Source organism: Ceratotherium simum, chromosome 5, assembly GCF_057802395.1.
Source record: "Ceratotherium simum simum isolate JZ-2026a chromosome 5, ASM5780239v1, whole genome shotgun sequence".
Lineage (NCBI taxonomy): Eukaryota > Metazoa > Chordata > Mammalia > Perissodactyla > Rhinocerotidae > Ceratotherium > Ceratotherium simum.
In genome coordinates this window covers 81,387,475-81,408,909 of record NC_141904.1, presented here as the reverse complement: position 1 = coordinate 81,408,909, position 21,435 = coordinate 81,387,475, and the positions used below count along the sequence as shown (strand labels likewise).

Here is a 21,435-nt window from a genome sequence, read left to right as displayed (position 1 = left end):
TTAGCAAAAGCACAGGGGGGCTCAATTGAAGAGAATTTGCAAATGTCTAGGAGAAATAGACAAATGGAAATCTAGAGAAATAAAGGGTTCTGGGGCCAGAAAGATAATTAAGCCAAGTTTTGGAAGGATTTGAATGTCAGGGTGAGAACTTGGTTTTCAATTGAGAGACAATGGGGAGCTATGGAGGGTGGGTGAGGAGGATGACACACCCACAGCTTCTCTTTGAGAAGATGGACATGACAGGGGAACTGAGGCTGGCTGGAGAGAGGAGCTGGAAGCAGAAAGCCACTGTGGGAGGAATCGGCAATAGCTTTGGCCAAACTTGCAAAGTGCACGAATGGGGCATTGTAGATAAGAGATGATGAGAGCAAAATCTGGGTGGTGAAATTAAAGAAACTGGCACCATGGGAAGTTACAGAAATAAAGGGCATCGGCAATGGAGCTGGGAGCTCCTGGGACTCGTGTCTTTTTCACCCTTATATCCTCAGTAGAAAAAGAGATGTTTTTTCTTAGAAATTGTGGAAAGGAAACTAATTTGGGGACTGCAAATGCTCAGAGAGGCCATAAAAGAGGGAAAATCTGGCCCAAACACCTATTCTATTTGGCTCATTCAATGGTCGGTTGGCAACATATAGAAATGGAGAGATTTCTCATAAAAATCTCGTATTTCTTCAGGTCTGCCACACTGGTCACCTTGTCCCACGTGGCACCCGTTGATTGAGTGCAGGTGGCCCTGTTTGGCTGTTCCCCAACACTCTACCTGGTCTCACTCCCAGGGGGCTTCACTCATTACCTGCTTGGGCTCTGAGGGCAGCTGAAGCGGGTCCCCGCTCTTTAGGCAGCTCATCAGTTCCCAGAAGGCTGCTTTTTGGTACCATGAAACACGACACGCACGTTTCCATCAGTGATTAGGGGATATCTGGAAATAGGCGATGGGCATTCTGCCCCCAGGACCTACACTCCCCAAAGAAATGTGACAAGACACAATTGATGAAGAGGCACACTAGCATCTGCAGTGCCTTCTGCCAGCACCAGCACGCAGGGTCCGGGGCTAAATGGATGCCACGATATCACTGCCGCAGCATGAATAATTACATCAGGGTGTCTGTGGACTTCATAAAACTTTTATTGATACGTTTATCATGCCAAAAAGGTTTTTTATTTAAAATTCAAATTCCATTTGAAAAGAGGCAACAAACGATCGTTGGGATCCCAGCCTGCTCCCGGAGGAGCTCCCATGTTCACAAAAAAGCACGCACATTCTACAGCTACGTGATTTGATCACTCACAATTGCATTCTGGGAAACTCCTCTCAGAGATCCCTTGCAGGATGCCAATTGTGTCTTTAGTTGGTAGCTGGGAAACAACGACAACAACAAAAACAAAATAACTCCATCCTAAGACTTCTCAGAACATTTCTGGCTTTGAAACTATTGACCCTCAAGGATCCACCACCACCCAACCTAGAATATATGTATATATATATTCCCACTGAAAAAAAAATCACTGTTTTTGTTGCTTGCTGGCTGTCACGTCAGAGCCTTAGGATGGCCTCGGCACACCTGGCTTTCCTTCTTGGTGGGATCCTGTGGATTCCGGCCGTGGACGGCGGCCCTTCAGGAGCGTTTGGACTTGCTGCAAGTTGGGCACAGGAGCTGACCCTTGGTGATGATGTACGCCCGGCCGCTCAGCTGCTGCTCGCAGCCCTCGCAGACAAAGTGCTTTCGGTGCCAGGCCAGGTCTTCCACGCGCTGGTAGTCCGCCGAGAATATGATCTGGGGAGAGGAGCAGAAGAAACGCACACTCAAGTTCTGTCCCTCGTGGAGACAGTGCATCGAGGACAAGGTGGAGGATGGTGGTTCATCCGCCCCCATTCTTTCCACCTTTAAATGCTTCAGTGGAGAAATCGGACAAAAATCTCAGGCAGTAAGTACAGTATTTGGCGAAGGTCATGGTTGCAACTTAGCTTCTTGGATGGAAAAAAAAAAAAGTCCTCTGCCATAGTCAGGCTGTCCTTATCTAGCATCTGTGACGCTCTTTGGGCCAAACCCAAAGCCCAGTTGTGTTCTGAGATGGGATTACATACCCTGGTGAAGACAGCCCAACAATAGCTAAGTGGCCAATGGCAGTCTTCAAGGGTAAGAGCACACAGGGTCACTTGGGCATGGAATAAAGTGACTCTCTGGAACATATGTCTGGTGAGGAACCCCTGAGGCTCAGAAAGAGCAGAATAGCACACTGGCTAAATGTGGCTTCTGCTTTTGGGATCAAACAGGGACCAGCTCTGACTTTTCACTTAAATACTTACCAGCTGCATGCCTTTGGGCAAATTGCTTAATTTCTCTATGCCTCAGTTTCCACATCTGTAGAATGGGGATAATAAATACTACCCACTCCATAGGGTTTCACGAGTGCTGCATGTGTTACTACCTATGAAGTACTTCCACCGATAAGTGACTGAGACAAAGTCAATGCTGTATAATCATCAGGACTTCTCTGAGCTGCACTTTTCTCAAATGTAAAACAGAGATAATGATTGTCTCTGTCTAAAGCACTGCTGTGAAATATAAATGGCACATCAACGAAAAGTATGTAGCAGATTACTGACCCATTGTAAGCCCTTAATAAAGGGTAGAGCATTGTCACTGTGAGTACACTGTGGTCCTCACAAAACCGAGGCCAGGGGGCGGGCCTGCCGACAGTCCTTTTCCTTCTTAATATCAGTTGATCACAGCTATTAGGTGAGAGGATTGAAGGGCCTGAACTCCACATGGAGACCAGTTGTGGAAGGTGGAAAGAGCGAGATTTTGGCTCGATATGAAGAACATATTTCTAAACCTCACATGGTCCAAAGATGAAGATAGTGAGTTGCCTGTCACCAAAGGCATGCAGATAGTCATTATTATTACCATCATTATTATTGTCATTATTAATATATCTTAGAGTTCCTCTAGTCTAAACCCACATAGGAGAGTTGAAGTCTTTCACAGCATCTCTAACTACTGTATCGTGTATGTTAATGCTAGATTATTACGTCGTGTTACATGATCACAGGACTAACAGCAGCTCCCATTTATTCGTTACCGGGGCAGCCCTGTGCCAAGCATTTGCATGCCCTATCTCATTTATCCTCAGAGCAACTTCACAGGGTGGGCACTGTTAACCTTCCCATTTGATAAGTGATCAAACTGAGGCCCAGGAGTTAGGTAACCAAGCGACTAATAGAAGCAGAGCCAGGTTGGAACGTGGGCAGTCTGCCTCCTGGTGCACCTCCTGTACATTCTTCTGAGCTCTTACTAAGTGCCAGGCGTTGTGCCAAGGATAAGACGTGACAGGGCCTCTGTGTCTGTGCCATCCCAACAAGCCATGCTTGGGAACTAATATCGGCCCCATTTTGCAGATGAGAAAACAGAGGCTGAGAGCATGAAGAGAGCCCTGAGCCTCAGTTTTCCTAGCTGTGGGTCACATCATCAACGAAGCCACACTCCCCTTGGCCTCTGGGTCCTCTCCCACATCAGTGGGAGTGCCCACCCCAGCGTCCAGCCCCACTGGTTCTCACCTCATCGCAGCCGGAGCACCGGGGCCGCAGGCTCTCGCAGTAATGGCGGCCACACCAGGGCGCATTGTCCTTCCAGAAGTAGATGAGGTCCACCAGCGGCTCGGAGCACTTGACGCACACAAAGCAGGCGGGATGCCACTGCTTGCTGTAGCCTGCCCTGTCCGAGTAGACCACTGGGCTGTCGGAGGGGGCCACTCCCTTGCAGAGCTCGCAGACCTGGAAGGGTGGGGGAGAACCGTGAGGTTACGGGAGTCAGGAGAGCATAGTGACACAGGTTCGGGTCCTGACTCTAGCCTCTTTGCTTCCTGGGTGACCTTGAGCAAGTTACTACGCCTCTCTGTTTCTCAGTTTTCTCATCTGCAAAGTGGGATAATAATAATGCCTACCTAAAAGGTTGTTGTGAGGAATAAAGTACTTATTTAGTACAGTGATTCACAAACTTTTTGGTCTCTGGATCCCTTATACTATTAAAAATTAAGAACCCAAAGAGTTTTTGTTCATATGGGTAATAGCTATTGATATTTACCACAAGAGAAATTAAAACTGAGAAAAAATTTAAATATTTATTAATTCATTTAAAAATAATAATAAACTGATAACATGTTAACATAAATATTTGTTATTAAAAATAACTATATTTTCCCAAACATAAAAATTTAGTGAGAAGTGTGGCACTGTTTTACGTTTTTGCAAATCTTTTTAATGACCGGCTCAGTGGAGGACCGCTGGATTCTTGTAACTGCTTTTGTTTTTCAGCTTTTGCATTATGTTGTTTTCTTTGAAATATCTGAAGAAAATCTGGCCTCACACTGATAGGAAGGTGGAAAAGGAAGGGAGGAGTGTTTTAACAGCCTTTCCAGATAACAGTGGCTCTTCTTTGACGCTACATCAAAATTTGACAAGTGGTAATTTCTCAAAAGTTAGTTAATGTGGAATCTGAAACCATATCAATCATCCTTTCATCCTTTTTACATTAAAACCATTGTCCACCTTGCACTTTGAATTAAGTTTTGTCCATGCATGATTATTTTGTAATAAAATTTAAATTTTAGAACAGTTTTAGATTTGCAGAAAAATTGTGACGATAGTCAGAGTTCCCATATACCCCACACCCAGTTTCCTCTCTTCTTAACAACTTACATTAATATGGTGTATTTGTAACAATTAATCAACAATGTTGATATGTTATGATTAACTAACGTCCAAACTTTATTCAGATGTTCAGAGATTTTACCCAACGTCCTTTTCTGTCCCAGGACCCCACCCAGGACACCACTTTACATTTAGGTGTCATGTCTCCTTAGGCTCCTCTTGGCTGTGACAGTTTCTCACGCTTTCCTTGTGTTTGATGACCTTGACAGTTTTGAGGAGGACTGGTCAGGTATTTTGTAGAATATCCCTCAATTGGGATTTGTCTGACATTATTGTGATTACATTGGGAGGAAAACCACAGAGGTAAACTGTCATTCTCATCACATCCTATCCAAGGTGGATACTCAATCCATAAAATCTTTTGAGTCATTTTGGAGTTATCTCCTGCTCCTCAAAACTCTGCTAATGATGACAGTGATGACAAAGACGATGGCTGTCATCCCCTTAGGGCAGGTGTCCATCCAGCACTGTGCTCAGGACTCTACACTCGTTACTGACACCACTTACCGAAACCCTAAAGAGCTATTTTCCCTCCTGGAGTGCTCTCCCTTTGGGGAAATCATTATTTCCCCGGAGACATGGAAAAACTGAGGTTCAGAGAGATCTAGTGATTGCTCAGTCACACACAGCTGATAGGAGGCAAAGGTAAGCCAAGCCTGACCCCAAAGCCAAGGTCCTTTCTACTGCACCCTGTGGCCCTTCAATCAGGTGTCAGCAAACGAGGGCTGTGGCCAAACCCGGCTGCTGCCTTTGTTGAAGACCCAGCAGCTAAGAATGGATTTTACATTTGAACTCCAATTAAGTGGAACGTTTTCTCCCAAAAAAGAATTCCATTTTTCTCATTAGTAGACCTGTTATAGTAGTGTTATGGACTGAACTGTCACCCCTGTCCCCTAATTTATATGTTGAAGCCCTAATCCCCAATGTGACTGTATTTGGAAATAGGGCCTTTAAGGAGGTCATTAACGTTAAATGAGATCATAGGGTGGGGGCCTAATCCAATAGGACTGGTGTCCTTATAAGAAGAACAGAGACTAAAGATCTCTCACTCGTGCTCCCTCCCTCCCTCCCCCGCCCTGTGTGTGCACAGAGGAAAGGCTATGCGAGGGCACAGTGAGAAGGGTGTCTGCAAGCCAGGAAGAGAGGCTTCACCAGAAACCAAGTCTGCCCGAACCCTGATCTTGGACTTCCAGCCTCCAGAACTGTGAGGAAAGAAATTTCTGTTGTTGAAGCCCCCTAGTCCACGGTATTGTTATGGCAGCCTGAGCTGAGTAACACAACCTGCATTACAAAAACCTGTGCTTAATTATATTATTTTATTTAGAATTTCTAAAATAAAAAAATTTGTGGAAATTTGTTTTCTTGCTTGTGACATAAAGTGCCTGCATGATATTACCGATTTTGGCCCTTGGCCCACAGTACTGAAAATATTTACCACCTGGCCCTCTACAGAAAATGTTTGCCAACCCTGGCTTTAGATGAGAACTATCTTACTGAGCACCAATTACATGTCAGCTAAAACACAAATATTTATCAGTTTGCCATGTAAAGATGAGTAGGCATATGTTAAGGGCCTAAACACTTAGTATTCTTAATTGATATACTGTAATTACGTACTTAGTATATGAAGAGGAAATAAAAATTAAAATGATGAAAATTGGGGAAAGAAAACCAAATGACAAAGAATGTCCATGTACTGATGGTGGTCCCTAACCACAGCAGTTGTTGAATGAATGTCTAGGTAAGGAGTGTGTTTGGTTAATTGATCCTGACTGCCTGACGATGTTCCTTAGAACATGCTAGATGTGTGGTTTCAGTGACGCCCACAGGATGAATGGTGTGAGTCCTTCATCAAAATGAAAACCCTGTTCCTCTGCACATGACTGAGTCCCAGCTCGCCTGGAACTCATCAGAGGGTCTAAACCCAAAATAAGTGATGAATCGCGTTCATTTGTTTTCACCATCTCTTTAGCAAAGCCGGGAAGTGCAAACTCTTTGGCAAAGGCTTTGTGAGTACCAAGCGAGTTTTCTGTCTGTCTCCTTTCTCAATTTCACGGAATGAAATTTCTAGCCCTTTTCCTCCCACACGGAAGGGCCTTACTGTCGATCCACCACGCCTAGTCGGGCATCACCATGACACACCAGCGGCGCTCCCAACTCCAAATTTCCAGATGGTGCTTCACATGGAAGCGGGGAGAGAGGGAGCGATACCAATGCACCGGGATGTGTCTGGGGAGCATCAGCGGGCACCTGTGACCCACAGAAGGAAAGAGAGGGCTGCGAGGTCAGAAAGCTAGTTCAGGGGTGATTGTGGGTGGCTTTGCACCCAGGTTATAGGCTGGCACTTCACTCTGGAGGTGACAGGGAGTGAGAACTGGTTCTCGAGGCCAGGAGTGCTGTGTTCCAGTTTGCCCTGTAGGGAGATAAAGCTGGCGGCAGCTTGGAGGAAGGAAGAGAGATTCATGCTCACAGAGCTGGGTCCCAACCTTCCCGCCATCTGAAAGCGCTCTGCCCAGCGCCTCTCGGAGGAGTGTCTCTTCTCTCATTTCTCCCCAGCATCCCTGGCTCCTGGCCTCGTTACGCCCGGGAGCCAGCCCTTTCTAAGCAAACAGGGTCACTGCCATTTCATGAAAACATGATGTCCGGGTAATGACCCCTGTCAATATATATCAGGAACCAATTTCCTCTTCTGGCCTCTGAGCTATTTTCAGTGCCCCTGTCCCTGTCATCTCAAAGGATGAGAAATCTGACCGTGTCTTGGCTCTGTCAGCCTGGTGACCCCTCAGCCACCAGGGACAGGCTGGCAACCAAGAGTCAAAATGCCCAGCCTGCTTGGGTCCTATGATCTTGGCCCTGCCTTTCTCTGCACAAACTTGTTTTCCTACCACAATCTTTGGTACTGAGGTTTACAATGTCTAAATTGCAGTGACTGGTTGAGAAGGGGGGCTACCTGTGTGACCTTGGGCAAGTTACCTAACCTCTCTGTGCCTTAGCTTTTTCACCTGTCAAAGGGGGATACTAATAATGATACTAATAATAACAACATCACAGGTTTTTTGAAGGGATTAAATGGGATAATAGAATTAATAGCCTTTCTAGGGGCTCAATAATGATTAGCTGAAATCTCCTGTTTTTCCTACCTCCACCTTTCCTTTAAGATGAGAAACCTGAGGCTCAGAGGGGTTAAGTCACTTTCTCAAGATGACAAAGACATATTGAAGGCAGGATTTGCTTTTGGTTGGGAGGCCTGGGATTCCTTTCTGTAACACCCCAAGCTTGGTGGGCTTGCTCCCCTCTCTCCAACCCCACCCCCTCTAAGACAGTGGTTCTCAGACTCGAGCCTACCCCAGCATCCTCTGGAGGGCTTGTTAGCACAGACTGCTGTGCACAACCCCCCACCCCCCCACCCCGGACCCCACCCCAGTGTCTGATTCAGTAGGTCTGGGATGAGGCACAGGAATTTGCAAGTTCCCAGGGGATGCTGGCGTGGTCAGGGGACCACATTTTGAAAACCACTGTCATAGAGTGTTTAAAAATGACCTTATATATAAGCTCAGCAAAAATGACCTCACCAGTTCAGTTCAGTTACAGCCAAAGCCAATTTGAATTCCTGGGATGCTTAAATTCTAGACTATTTTTAAGAAAGCCCAATGTGGTCATTCTCAGGCTCCTTCCCCTGGGAAGGAGACAGTGTGATCAAGGAGAAGTCCTTCGGGACTGTGTTAAAAGGCAGAAAGAACATTTATCATTAGCACATCCGTTGGTTCTTATTCATACTCCCAACTATCTAAAATCACAGCTTGCTCGGGAGAATGTTTCCAACGCTTGCCATATAACCTAGTTTGCAGACTATCTTCCCCCTGGGGGAGGATGTGTGGTACTAACCTTTCACAGGCAGAACTCATGTGACATTTCTCCCTGTGCCAGTGAAATTTTGCCCTGCCCCTGTTCAAATGCAGAGATTCTTAATTAAAAGGGTCTAAACGAAAGAGTTTGAATATTCTGTACTCCAGGCCTTTGTAATCTGTAAACATCTGCTTTGAGAAAGTCGAGGAACATTTTCGATTCAGCGGCCTCAAAAGCTGAGACCCTGCAGGGTTGGGATTTCCTCAGTCATGACGTGCGTAAATGTTGTTGGCAAATTCTTGGACCCTCCTCCAACCAGTGGAGCGTCTTATTCCCTTCTCTTGAATGTGGTCCCGCCTTAGTGACTCACTTCCATGAAACAGAGTGCTGTGGACGGATGCTGTAGATTCTCGAGGTAGGTCTTAAAAGGCAACACAGCTTCCACTGGGCTCTCTCAGCACACATACCTTGGGACACCTGGGAGTCCTGAGGCCTCCATGTGGAGATGATGCACAGAGAGAGAAGAAGAGGCCCAAGGAGCCCCTCGGGGTCCAGCCCCAGCTGTTAGTGTCTTTCCAGCATCAAGGCCAGACGTGTGAGTGAAGGAACTGCAGAAGATTCCAGCCCCCAGCCTGCCAGCTTCTCCAAATGATGCCACATGGACATGGGCAGAGACAAGCTCTCCCCACTGAGGCCTGCCCAGATTGCCGATTTGTGGGCAAAGCAGATGTTATTGTTTTAGGCTGCTGCATCTTGGGGTGGTCTGATATGCTGCATTAGGTAATGGGAACATCGCACGTGGGCACGCAGAATTATTATGACTTCTGAAATGGAAGTAACCAAGACACCAAGTGTTTTAGGCAACAGCAGATGAAGGACAGGGGCCAAGGATGACAGGGCCAAAAAACTGTCTCTAAGGATGGAGCCGTGTTGGCCTTCAGAGAGGGATCAGCAGATAACGGAGAACCTTCTAAACCAGCAATAATCTCTCCACTGGGGTTGCCAGGAGTTCTGTCCCAATCATGCTGTTCTCTTCTGGAAGGCTCTTATCCAAAGGCCTACCTAGTCTAAACCCAGAGAGCCTTATGAAAATCTCACTATTACAATACAGTAAATATTAACACAAGGGCCTTGAATTTGGCACTGGGTTCGTTCCAACACAAATACTCAACAATTTATTTATAAACAGCATCTCCCCATTTCCTCTTATGGTGATTATTCACCATTTTTGCTTTACAGCCTCATGTATCCCAGAGTTTTTTTTTTCTTTTCTTTTCTTTTCTGGCCCAGTGTCACTTCTGGCATCCTTGGCTTCTTGTGTCCTGTGCCCCCACATTGTCATCTTCCTAAGGCTCCTTACGATGCAGATGGTTAGGGTCATGGGCTTTGGGATGAGGTCTGTACCACAGTTTCATCACTGGTGAGCCCTTGGACAAGTCCGCCACCTCTCTGAGCCTCAGTTTCCTCATCTGAAACATGTGGCAGGCCCTGACTCATCGAAGATGCTTTACACACGGTGGTCACTGTTGTTGGCCAGCCTTTGCCTCACATGTCTTCTGGGGACAGGTAATCGAATATGGGGCTCTCTGGCAAGCAAGGTAAAATAGTAGGTATTTCTATTTTTTTTTTTAGGAAGCCTGGCCCTGAGCTAACACCTGTTGCCAATCTTCCTCTTCCCGCCCCGCCCAAAGGCCCAGGACATAGCTGTATATCCTAGTTGTAGATTGGCATTTCTAATTGAACCTCCCTCACTGGTTGTCTGGCGAAGGTGGAAGATGAAGCCAGGAAGCTTCATAAATGCCACACTTGTAAGAGAGAACATCAGCCTGCGGTGTTCTCGAAGCCAGCTTTGACTAGCGTGTGGCAAGGCCTAGCTTCTTGCAAAAGGATGTCGCCGAGTAAGGAAAAGCCTTATTTACATGCGGTTATCTCTGTTGTAACAGCCTCGCATGGTGCCCGTGGCATGGGGGCTCTGGTCACGGGGGCTTCTCTTATTTGGAGTCTGTGTGGGGCTGGGGGTGAGGCAGGCCTGAATTCCAGGTCTGGCTTACCCACTCAGCAGCTAATGACCAGACAATGTCCTCAACTCTGTGCTTGCTTAATCTTTTGGTCTGTGATCCAGAGCAGAAAATACATTTTATGGCCTGATCCAGTACCCAAACACACATATTCTCACACATACAACCCTGAGACAACAGTCTCCCAGAAAAATATTTACCACCCCTGAAGTACTCTTTTTTTTCATTGTTTTTTTTTTTAAAGTTCTGGTTGTTATTGATTAAATCGATTTACTATGCACTGGTAGTTGTGACCTGAAGTTTGAAAACACTATTTAACTTTGCTAAGAACTTCTCTTAATGTCCTAGTTTATAAAAAGGGGAATAATATACCTGGTGGGATAATTCTTAGGATTAAATAAAATAGCAATGGGGACCCTGTGGCACAGTGCCTGGCACAACCTAGGTGGTCACTGATTGGCAGATGACAACATTGCTACCACCACCATCATCCATTAGCCTATAATAGCAAAGTAAAATTGGAGAAAACCTAAATAATGCATGAAAGGCTAAAACTATGTTTTACAGCTCTTCTAGCTCTGGGGTCAGCAAACTACACCCATGGGCCAGGTCCAGCCCACTGCCTGTGTACGCAAATAAAGTTTTATTGGAACACAGCCATGGTCATCTGTTTAGATACTATGTACGGCTGCGTTCCTGCCTCCAGGACAGAGGCGAGTAGTTGTGACAGAGACAGTACGTCTTGCAAAGCCTAAAATAGTCACTATCTTCCTTTTACAGAAAAGGTTTGCCAACCCCTGTTTTAGTCAATGGAATATTATGCAGCCCACTCCAGAAAAAAAAAAAAACAAAAACAGGATGCTTGTGAAGCTTATGTGGCAACATGGAAAAGCATTTATAGCATAAAAAGTGGGGACAAAGGGAATTTTCTATGGAAAAAAAGTGCCTCCTTTAATGTTACTAAAATATCTCCACCGTAAAGAAGGAGGAAAGCAGATGTTGAGAAGCCTGGTAACCATGGAGATTTTTTGGGGCTGCTTCTCTGGGCCTCTTACCCTCCTGTCCTTCAGCTCAGATGGGCACAAGGCATGGGGGTGGGGTGGTGGTTTTGAATGCCCAGAGCGGGGCTGGCAGGAAAGCCAGCCTGCCGAGCCCACAAGCCAAACATCTGCTTGGACAAAGATCTGGAAGTCCTTTGCCCACAAATATGTCCCTTGTTGGGGCTGGAGTCGGCTGCAGTGCCAGCTGCTGTAAATTTCCATCTGAGAGGCAGACCTTGGTGGAGGATGGGGACCCAGACCTCCTCTGTGCGTTCTTGTGGGGAGAGGGGGGCAGGGGATCCACACGGTAATTTGGGACAAAATTAACAAATCTTTAAGACTTCAAGGAATGTCTTGACTTCTCTCAATCTATTCTCCTTCTAGTCACTCTGTTTGGTGCCATGGCTTGGCCTGAAATAGGGGGTGGTATGGGGAAGGGGCGGGGTGGTATGGGGAAGGGGCGGGGTGGGGGGAACTCCTGGCAGGAGTGATAAATACTAAAGGGTGGAGACTATATTAAACGCTATGTTCTGGCTTTCTCTCCCCTTTCTTCAGTTATAAGCTAGGGGTGTAGGGAAGGGCGGAAATGCCTGGGCAAAATACCCAGGAAATCTGTAGATTTGATTTCTGAGAAAATATCCAGTAAGCTCTCTGAATGCAGGGAAATGGTTTGGTGGAGCTGTTAGCAATCAGAGCATTAAGGTCACTGCCGGCACAGTGCAGGCGCCCACAGGTTCCACCCAGGTGGGCGAGGTGGGGAGCGGAGGGCCTGGAAAGTGGATGGGAGGTTCACCATTCTGTGTGAAACGGTCCAGGTGTCGGAGTCGGCAGCTGCCTGGCCGTGGAACCCTTTGAAGCTCCCAAGACTGCTGAGAATCCACGGTGGGTGGGATTGGGGTGGGGTAGGGAAGTCCTTCCTTTGCTTTTGGCACGCAGACCAAAGGCCCCCAAATTCTTCACCGGGCTGGGCTGTGAGTTACTCCCAACACCGCCGCTCGCCCCAGCAAACGGAAATCCACACGCACCTGAGTTGTACCCGCTCTGCCAGGGCCCCACCCCAGGACTGCTCAGACTGCACACGACTGTGATGCAGAAGGACCTGGGATGGAATTCTGGCCCCCCTCTCATCAGCAAGCCGGTTAACCTCTTTGTGCCTCAGGTTCCACATCTGTGAAATGGGTATAACAACCCAACCTCTCTCGCTTGAGGATTCAAAGAGATGAATGAGCCTGCTATGTAGTAACAGTTCCCTCCCCTTCTTCCCTGTTCTCAGCTTGTCCCCCCCACCCCCCACCACACACACCCCCACACCCACACCCACACACATACACACACACACAGTGGGGCAAGTGTGAGAGAGAGAGGAGGAAACCCTTTGGTGTGGGGATTGACCTCACTGATTTAAAGGGCATGCTTTGGAGTGACAGTGGGTGAGCTAGCATCTGGGATTTCTCTGCCCTGGTGTTTCCTCATGAAGAGGGATTACTCTGCAGGCATTTCCCATGGCATCTGCCTCTCCTAACCTCGGTGTAATAATGACACCTTCAGAGGACTGCTCTAAGGTAGGTGTGGGTTCATGTCTCACGTGCCACGCTAATTTTAGGTTGTCCCGTCCTGTCAGTGGGGCCCATCTGAGGGCCTGGAGCTTGAAAGCTGGGGGTGGGGTGCAGATCTTCGAACTTGACTCAGATCCGAGTGACTGGACAGCCCCGGCCACAAGGACGGGTCGGGCTCAGATGGCACTGTTTCCCGCAATCTGGCTGCCCTGCCATTATCTGGTTTCACTCAAAACTCAGCCCATGGGTGGGACTTCCACACGGGCAATTTGGAAAAGGCTTTTGGCAATCATGTTCCTCTGGTCTGGAAGAATAACCCTTTCGTCTGAGGACAGTGTGGTGGAGGGCCTGTGGGGGAGGACTCAGCAGCCTGACCCTGCTCTCTGAGGAAGGATCGCGGTAACAGGCTGACAGCAGTGCGATGGAGCCAAGTGAGCTCAGTAGGAGAACTGTCCTACAGCGTACACTGAGCGCAGCATAGAGACAAGTGGGAGCTCAGGAACCCAGATTGCTGAATGCAGAGTGGTCAGGTACAGGGCTGGCTCGGGGGGGGGCAGAAAGCAGCGCGTTAGAGCCTGTGCCTGCTTCCAGAACTCCCATGGACAGTTCAAAGAATGTGCGAGTCCCGTGCAGTGTTCTCAAAGCTGGACTCCCTAAGCCAGGAGGCCAAATAAATCTAGATAGTGCCCGTGTCATCGTCTCTTAGACCCTCACCATAGACCATTTTTGGTCTATGATTCATTTTGCTGAGCTTATATGTGAAATAATTTTTAACACTCTTTAGCTGTGGCTCTCAAAGTGTGGCCCCCAGACCAGCGTCAGCATCAACCTGTGACTCACGAGAAATGCAGATTCCCAGGCCCCACCAGTACACCAATAAGTAGGGAGCTCTGGGTTGGGACCCAGCCCTCCGGAGTTGGACCAGCCTTCAAAGTGATTTTAGTTTGAAAATCACTGCCTTATCTCCTACTAAATGCTCAGAGAAGTCAGGTCAGAAAGAAACCACTTGGTTTTGTTCACTGTAATGTCTCCCAAACTGCCATGGCCCAATGACCCTTTTATGGCATAGGATTGGTTAGCTTTCTGAGGAATAAGCTTTGGGGAGAGGAAAGAACATAGACTTGGGGTCTGACAGAGGTTAGTTCAAATCCCACAGCCTTTCTTCACGTCGTTGTGTGGCTGGGAGCTTTAAATTGGACGCTCTTGTGCTTAGCTCTATCCTGGTTCAGAGAAAGCCCTAAATTGTAGCTGCTAACAACAATCATAATGATCACTGTTTGGATGACAAACAGCGATGTTACCAGTATAGTTCCTGTACAATATGTTTCACATGTCCCTCTTTTTGCCTCCATTTTTTTTTTCCCAGAAATCTCCATTTGGATTTGGGGTGTCAGGCTGAGTCCCACATCTCCTCCCCATATCTGGGTTCTCCAGTTGCACGCCCTGACCACTTCTGGCAAAGTTCATTGTCCTCACCAGGGAAGCAAACATCAGGCTTCGTGCCTGCTGCTTGGCGCCGGTCACCGTCCTACACTGCCCTTTTACGAGAAAAAAGAGGAGCACAGCGCACAGGGTGGCCGGCACCCACGCCCACTTAACGTGGCTCCTCACGGGGGTAAGCAGTTCAGGGAGCGTGGCCCACGTCCACACCTCACGGCGGGGCTGCTGGGGGCAGGCGGTCTGTGGCCTGGTGGGCTAGCCAGCTATCTTGACAGGATTTGCTCCCTGGCTTCAAGGAGATAACGGGGAGTTAAACAAGAACACCAGGCTTCTTTCTGCCTGGAACAGATAACAAGCAGGGTTTTCTAACTCAGCATCACGCAGAAAGAGCATCGGATCCAGGTTCTGCCCCTTAGAAACTGTGGGGCCTCGGAAAAGTCACCTAATCTCTCTGAATCTCTGATTCCTCATGTGTAAAATGGGGCTGGTGAAGTTCACCCCCCCAGGCACTGCGTGAATGAAACAAAGACCCTGAAAGAGGAAGCATGGCATTTGGCACAGAGCAGGTGCTGACTAAACGTGAACCTGGGATCTCACCATCCTCCTAGGCAAATGGCTATCCAAACTGTCCCCATCTTTCGAGGCTCAATTTAGTTTGAACATTCATTCATTCATGGATCACATACTTATTGAGCACCTAGTATCTGTATTGATGGCACCCGCTGCAGATACAGAGTTGAACATGACAACACCTCAGCATCTAGGGGGGGAACAGACATTAATCCACTAATTACATCATTAGTTATTGAATTAAGATTGGGGTTAGGGTAGGAAGGAGAAGTGTGTCTTCTCCCACCAGCCCAGGCCAACCAATACTGTCTTCCTTTGGATTCTTATTTTCTGACTAGAATTTGCCATTTACTGTCTGGTCTTGTTTAAATGCTTCCAAAGTGTCAGAACTATTTCCTAAAGTTGAGTGTAGCAAGGACCTGGGATCTCGGCTGCCTTTGCCCCACTTCCACCCTGAAAAAATATGTGGGGCTGAGTCAAGGATAAAACACGTTCTTAGATCAGCACAGCTCTTTTGGGAATGGCAATTGGAAATGGCACGAGGACTTAGAGAGGTCTCCCTCCAACTTGGAATTACGTGGTGCTTATTCCTTGAGGACAGGCAGCTATCTCAGGGTGGACAGAGGTGGGGGTGGGGAGGAGACTAGTTGATAAAACATGGCAACTGGATCTAACATTTTTTAAGACCCTAGGACATGTACTCTTCCTGAGAAATGGATCATTTCAACATCATCACCGGATTGGTGGTAGAGAAAATAAGTTTTGTTCCTTCGTCTCAGTTCTCAGATGAAACAGCGTGAGGCCATAGCTCATTGGATGGCCATCCCAAGTGAACATGCCAACGAGATGGGAGTTAGAGATGCAGGAGGCAAGTTTTGGGTAACAAGTTTGAGTCGCTGCAGAGAAGACAGCACCCGGCCCTCTCTGGATGTAGGGGCAGTGTTGTTGGGGCTGGCATTTCCCTGGGATGTCTGGCTCACACGGGTGACTGCCAGCCTCTTCCTAGCAAGACAGGTAATTTCCTTGAGGACCTCATGTATTGAGACCTTGATTTCCAAATGTCAAATAGAAGCAATTGAGACCATGTGGCTGCTGGGGAGGGGTGGGGGATGGGGGGTGAGGGAGCAAAAGATAGAAGAGGGGCTGGGAGCCACAAAACTTAACAAACATCAGCCCCACGTGGCCCCGGTCTCAGGCTAGTCCTCTCACCTCCTGTGGTGCAGAGTAGGACAAACCAGTCCAGGAGGCCTTCACCTCCCAGGCCCCGGTTCCTCCTCTGTGTTCCCTCAGCCTCCAGTGGCTCACACCTCACAGCACATCTTCCACGCTCCTACTAGAGGAAACTTTCGGAAGCACAGCTCAGATCCCCCGATACCTCCCACGGATAGCCTGCCGTGGCTCCCCATGGCCCTCAGAGTAAAGTCCTAAGTCCATGGCACTCTCCAACATGGGGACAATGTCCTCTGCTTGTTTGACTTGCTGGGGCTTCGCAGACAGTACAGGCTAATCAACACTTGAGTGATGGACGGATGGGTGGCACGACTCTTCAGGAAGCTGCCCTGCTTACCTCCCCAGCCTCGTGTCCCCCTCCCCCGTGCTCACCACACTTTCAGTCACATGGGACTTTGCAATCCTCTGACTCCGCCGTGCACTCTTGAACTTGGGGCTTTTTTTGCATGTGCTCTCCTCTTTAAGGTGGCACAGGTCTTTCCTGCAAAGCCTGAAGACGTGGCAGACCCCAGTTATTCTTCGGAAGCCAGCTTGGGCCTCAGCTCCTCTCCAAGCCTACCCTCAGCCCCAGGCAAGCTCAGATGCCCTTTCTCTAAGCTGCGACAGTTTGGTTGTCTGTGACCTCCACTGGATGATGAGCCTCTCGAGGGCTGTGACCTATTTTCCGTGGACAGTACCTGGCACAGAGTAAATGAGCACCAAATAGCTGCTGGAGGCATGAATGCATGAATGCATGAATGCATGCATGAACGGGGCCCTGACCGGGCAGCCTTGGGCCTGGGCGGTTTCAGCCAGACCCCGAGGCATGATAGGGACTTACGTATTCTTTGGATGGGTCTGCGATGCTGCCATTGGTGGTGGGGGCAGCGGTCTCTGCGCCCTCTGGCTTTTCCTGCTGCTTCCCCTCCTCCTTGGGCAGGCCGCCCTGCCCGGGGAGGGCCACTTCTCCCACGCCGAGGGCCTCACTCTTATATTGCTTGACAAATTCCTCCATCAGTTTCAACTCATTCTCCAAAAGTCCGCGGCAGCGCGAGGGGTCCTGGTCGTAGATGGGGAGCTGGCGCATGAGCTGGCGGCGGCGGTAATGGGCGCCCTCGGTGCCTGTCACTGGCTGCTTCTCCTTCGGGATGAGATCCATGTACTGCAGCCCCTAGAAGGGAGGAGATAAACTGACTGTGATTCTTAAACACCCAAGCAGAGATCTGAGAATTGGTGAGATCTGGAATCGGTGAACAATTTCCTGCTTCTTTAGGTTTTTGCAGAACCTAAGGATTCTCAAGGAAGAAATGTTGAGAATTTTGGTAACACCCAAAAGAGGCCTAAGTAAGCTTTCACTCTCCCTAAGTTGTGGTCACAGATTCATGTTCTTGATGAGAAGGGTGTAATTTAAGTAGATGTTCGTTTTAGACTTGCTGGCTTTGCAACACGGATTTTGTTTCCTTCAAAACTGAGTATTTTTACTGCATTTACCTCATGGCAATGCTCCTAATTAAAAAAAAACGTCAATCTAGTTTAAAATTGCTTTTCTTAGAAAAGTATAATTAAATCATTATGGGCAGAAAGTATTTCACGGTTTATTAATTTAAAAATATGCCAAGGCAGCTTCTAATAGAATCGACAAGGTCTCAAGTCAATAACATTTCCACATCGATATGACTAGTAACCATCTGAATATTAATATGTCCATAGATAACTGTTCAATTTGGCCTTTTTCTTTTTTTTAAATGAACAGAAATCTTATGTTTGGGTGAGTCCCAGGGACGGGGAGATTAGGGGGAGAAAAAGGTCACGGCCACACAGCATGAGAAACTGAGAATGGCAAATGGTTTATCCTGACGACCGTTCTCCATTCTGTGCCTGACCTTGGCCACGACCCTGACACCCCTCTAGGTTGCCAGATTCCAGCTGCCTGGATGGCTGCTGCCAATTTACCCTCTTGGAACCTGCCCGCCCCATATCGCACTGCTTGGGGTTGGACTCGTTTTGAAATTGTGTTAATCAACATGGAAATTCATGCTGCAATTCATAATGAACGCTCCCAATTGTTGCCTGATTTTAGGGAGCAGGGGTGAGAAACCAGAGGGGTACTGTAGTCCAGAGCCTGGTATTTGCTGAGTTTCACAGTAAATGAATTCTGGTTAAGAGCGCTTTTAGAAAAGGAAGACACAGGCGACCTGGGTTCCTATGGGACTTAAAGTGAAGGGTAACTGTGGATGCCCCCTTAGTGGCTCTGCCCTGGATCCCAGGGACACCTTCTGGCACGGTGGGATCACAGCACACCCTGTTAATCCATGTTCATCTGCACGGTCCCTAATACTTTTCAAGGTGCTTTCCCAGATACAGGAGATGGCCTGGGAGGTGGACCGAGTCCTGGGGTGTCAGGAAATTTGAGTTTCTAGCTCCAGCCCTGCTGCTGCTCTCTGTGCTTTAGACTGAGAAGGCCTCTGGGCCTCAGTTTCCTCATCTGCAAAGTTCAGGGTAGGCTGCATGGTCATTAGGGTCTTGACTTTTGTGAGATGTCTGTGGTGACCTCACTTGATCCTCATCACAACTAAGAGAGAGATGTGCAGTAGCGCTTCCTGAGTCTACAGCCCAGGAAAGAGGCCAAGGATGCGATGGGTTCCAGTTGGCCAAAGAGGCCAAGATCTGTCACCCAACACTTGGAAGAATAAGAATTCCTAAGCAGCCACATAGCTGACTCCACATCTGGGAAGGGCTCATCCTTGACTCTGTCTTGGGAAGACCAGGCGACTGCAGTTCTTCTCTTGATCGGTAGGAAATCGCAGGTGGCTTCCAGCATGAACATGCTAGACAGGTGGGTCTGAAGAATCGAGTCTTGAACTTGATGGTGCGTGAGAATCACCTGGCGACCTTATGAAAGAAAGAGCCTCCTGGGCCCGCCCCAGACTCTGATTTAGAAGTCTGAAAGGGCCTAGAGGTGAGCACTTTTACAGATCCTCCATGTGAGTCTGAAGCAGGACAGCCGAGGGTTGGGGCCTCTCTGGGGACAGTGGGTAGGGGAGGGATGTGACTATCCGAGGATAAGGGATACAGCAGCCCAACAGCCAACAGGCTGGGGCAGGGCACAGGGCCCTAAGGAGATGGGTTAGGGGACAGCTGTGGGGGCAAATACCCACCCCAGCCCTTCTTATTTCTTGCCTGGGGCCTGTCCTGCACCCAGCGTCTAAGGAAGATTTTGGAGAAGTGGAAACGAGAGCTTTGCTCACTCTGTTAGAATGGGCATCCAGACCTGGCCAACATCTCACTCATTCCACGTGTTGAAGCAGCCCCATGCGCATGGCTGATTCAGCTCACAGGAGAGTAACCTCTTCGTTTATGAAGGCTTCTGATTCCCCTGGGCTGAGTCGTTTACGGAATGGTAGGAATAGCTAACACTTACGTGGTGCTTACTATATTCCAGGCAGTCTTCCCAGGGTTTGACATATATTAACCCATTTAATTTTCACAACATCCCTAGGAGGAAGGTACTAATATTATCCCTTGGGAAACTGGGGCACAGAGAAGTTAAGTAACCTCCTGAAGGTCACACAGCTAGTATGTGGTAGAGACAGCTTTGAACTCAGCAGCTTGAGTCTCGACCCCTTCTATACTACCTCTCTAGAAGATGGATGATTTGCAAAGAGAAAATAATGTCCCCCCATCTCTGGGGGAGTGTCCCTTTCTCATCATTTCAGGGTGAGGGGGCTGTGTAAGCATTGCCTGGTGCCAGGATTCCCCAGTCCTTCGATATGTCTGTGGCTCTGAAGGCTCTGGCCTTCAAGGGCCTGCACCCCTCCCTGCTCAGCTTTACAAATAAACACTGTGGTAGAAGCCCTGGAGTGGCAGCCTTGCCAGCCAGCCGACTGTTGATCCCTGCATGCACAGTGTCCTTTCTTGGCTCTGTTCCGGCCGTAGGTGTCTGTGGCCTGCAGAGCTAATGGGTTGCTGGCTGGGGCCCTGAAGACATGGAGTTTTCCTTCCCAGGGACCCAGTGTTCTTGTTGCAGCTCAAACTCCCAGCTGGGTACTGGCTCTCTGCCTTTGCATTGTCAAGGCCACAGCATCCAGCTGCCACTGGTGTGTGTTTTGTGATGGCTGGCCTTGTCTGGCTGGCCTGAGCCTCCTGCCCCCACTCCCTGTTCACAAATCTGTGGCAGACATTACTAATCAACCCTGATGGAGGTCTCAGAATCTACCTCCACATAGCCCTTCAGATACTCATTATTGATTGGTATGGACTTGGGAAGGGGATGAGGGGGAGAGAGGGTTGGGTCAGAGTCAGCTGCCTGTGCTGCTCAGAGCCTGTAAGAGAACCTCCTAGATATCTCTCCAGGAAGCTGACTAAGGTCATGTTCCCAAAACCTTTAGCAAGAGGCCTTTTCTCAGCCAAGTTGACAAGACTGGTTTAGCTTTTAAGTTTTTCATGAGGACCTTTCTGAGTCATTTGGTGCTTTGCTGGCTGGCTGGGACATCTCGGGTGAAGGGGTTCCTGGAACCGGGCTTTATTAGGAGAGGAATCAAGTGCAGAGAGAAAAGTGGAAGGGAAAGGTGCTCTATTTCTAGGGTTGGCAGTAGAACACATAGGATCTGGAATCAGAAAACCCAATCCTGATTCTGCTCTTTCTGATTCTTCTCCAGCTGTCAGACAAGGACAGCAAATGGGCTTCATCTGACGTGTCAATCCTGGTCAATAGTGGCTACCTGGAGTGCTGTGTTGAGAAGGATTCTGAGGCCCAATGAGGGCTCAATGGGACACAGTGCTCTGACTGATAGCAGTGTCTGCCATAGGTGTGGGAATACAGGGTGAGGTATGAGTGTGTGCCACCCCTGCGTAGGCTTCTCAAAAACCTCTGTTTGCTCCCCTGTAAAATGGGGCTGTATGGCTCTCAGCACATAGGGAGGGGTGAGGTGTTGATGAGATAGAAATGCAAAATGCTCAACAGAGCTGGTTCCCTTCGTCTTCTCTCCCTCGCTTCCCCCCAAATTCTGACTAGCTTTCAAAGACCTGCTCAGGCCCCTCCCTAT

The 21,435-nt window shown here is 48.4% G+C and overlaps 1 protein-coding gene across 1 annotated transcript in view; it reads right to left on the bottom strand.

The window, feature by feature from the left end:
• Positions 1-1,102: 1,102 nt before the first annotated feature.
• The window catches only part of LMCD1 (LIM and cysteine rich domains 1), a 59,315-nt gene continuing 38,982 nt past the window's right edge, over positions 1,103-21,435 (bottom strand). The window contains exons 4-6 of the mRNA XM_004442204.3: positions 17,232-17,561; positions 3,560-3,775; positions 1,103-1,775 (exon numbers count right to left, since the gene is read on the bottom strand). Of these exons, the coding sequence (XP_004442261.1) occupies positions 1,617-1,775; positions 3,560-3,775; positions 17,232-17,561 (705 nt within the window). The 3' untranslated portion in view covers positions 1,103-1,616. The remainder of the gene's footprint in view (positions 1,776-3,559; positions 3,776-17,231; positions 17,562-21,435) is intronic.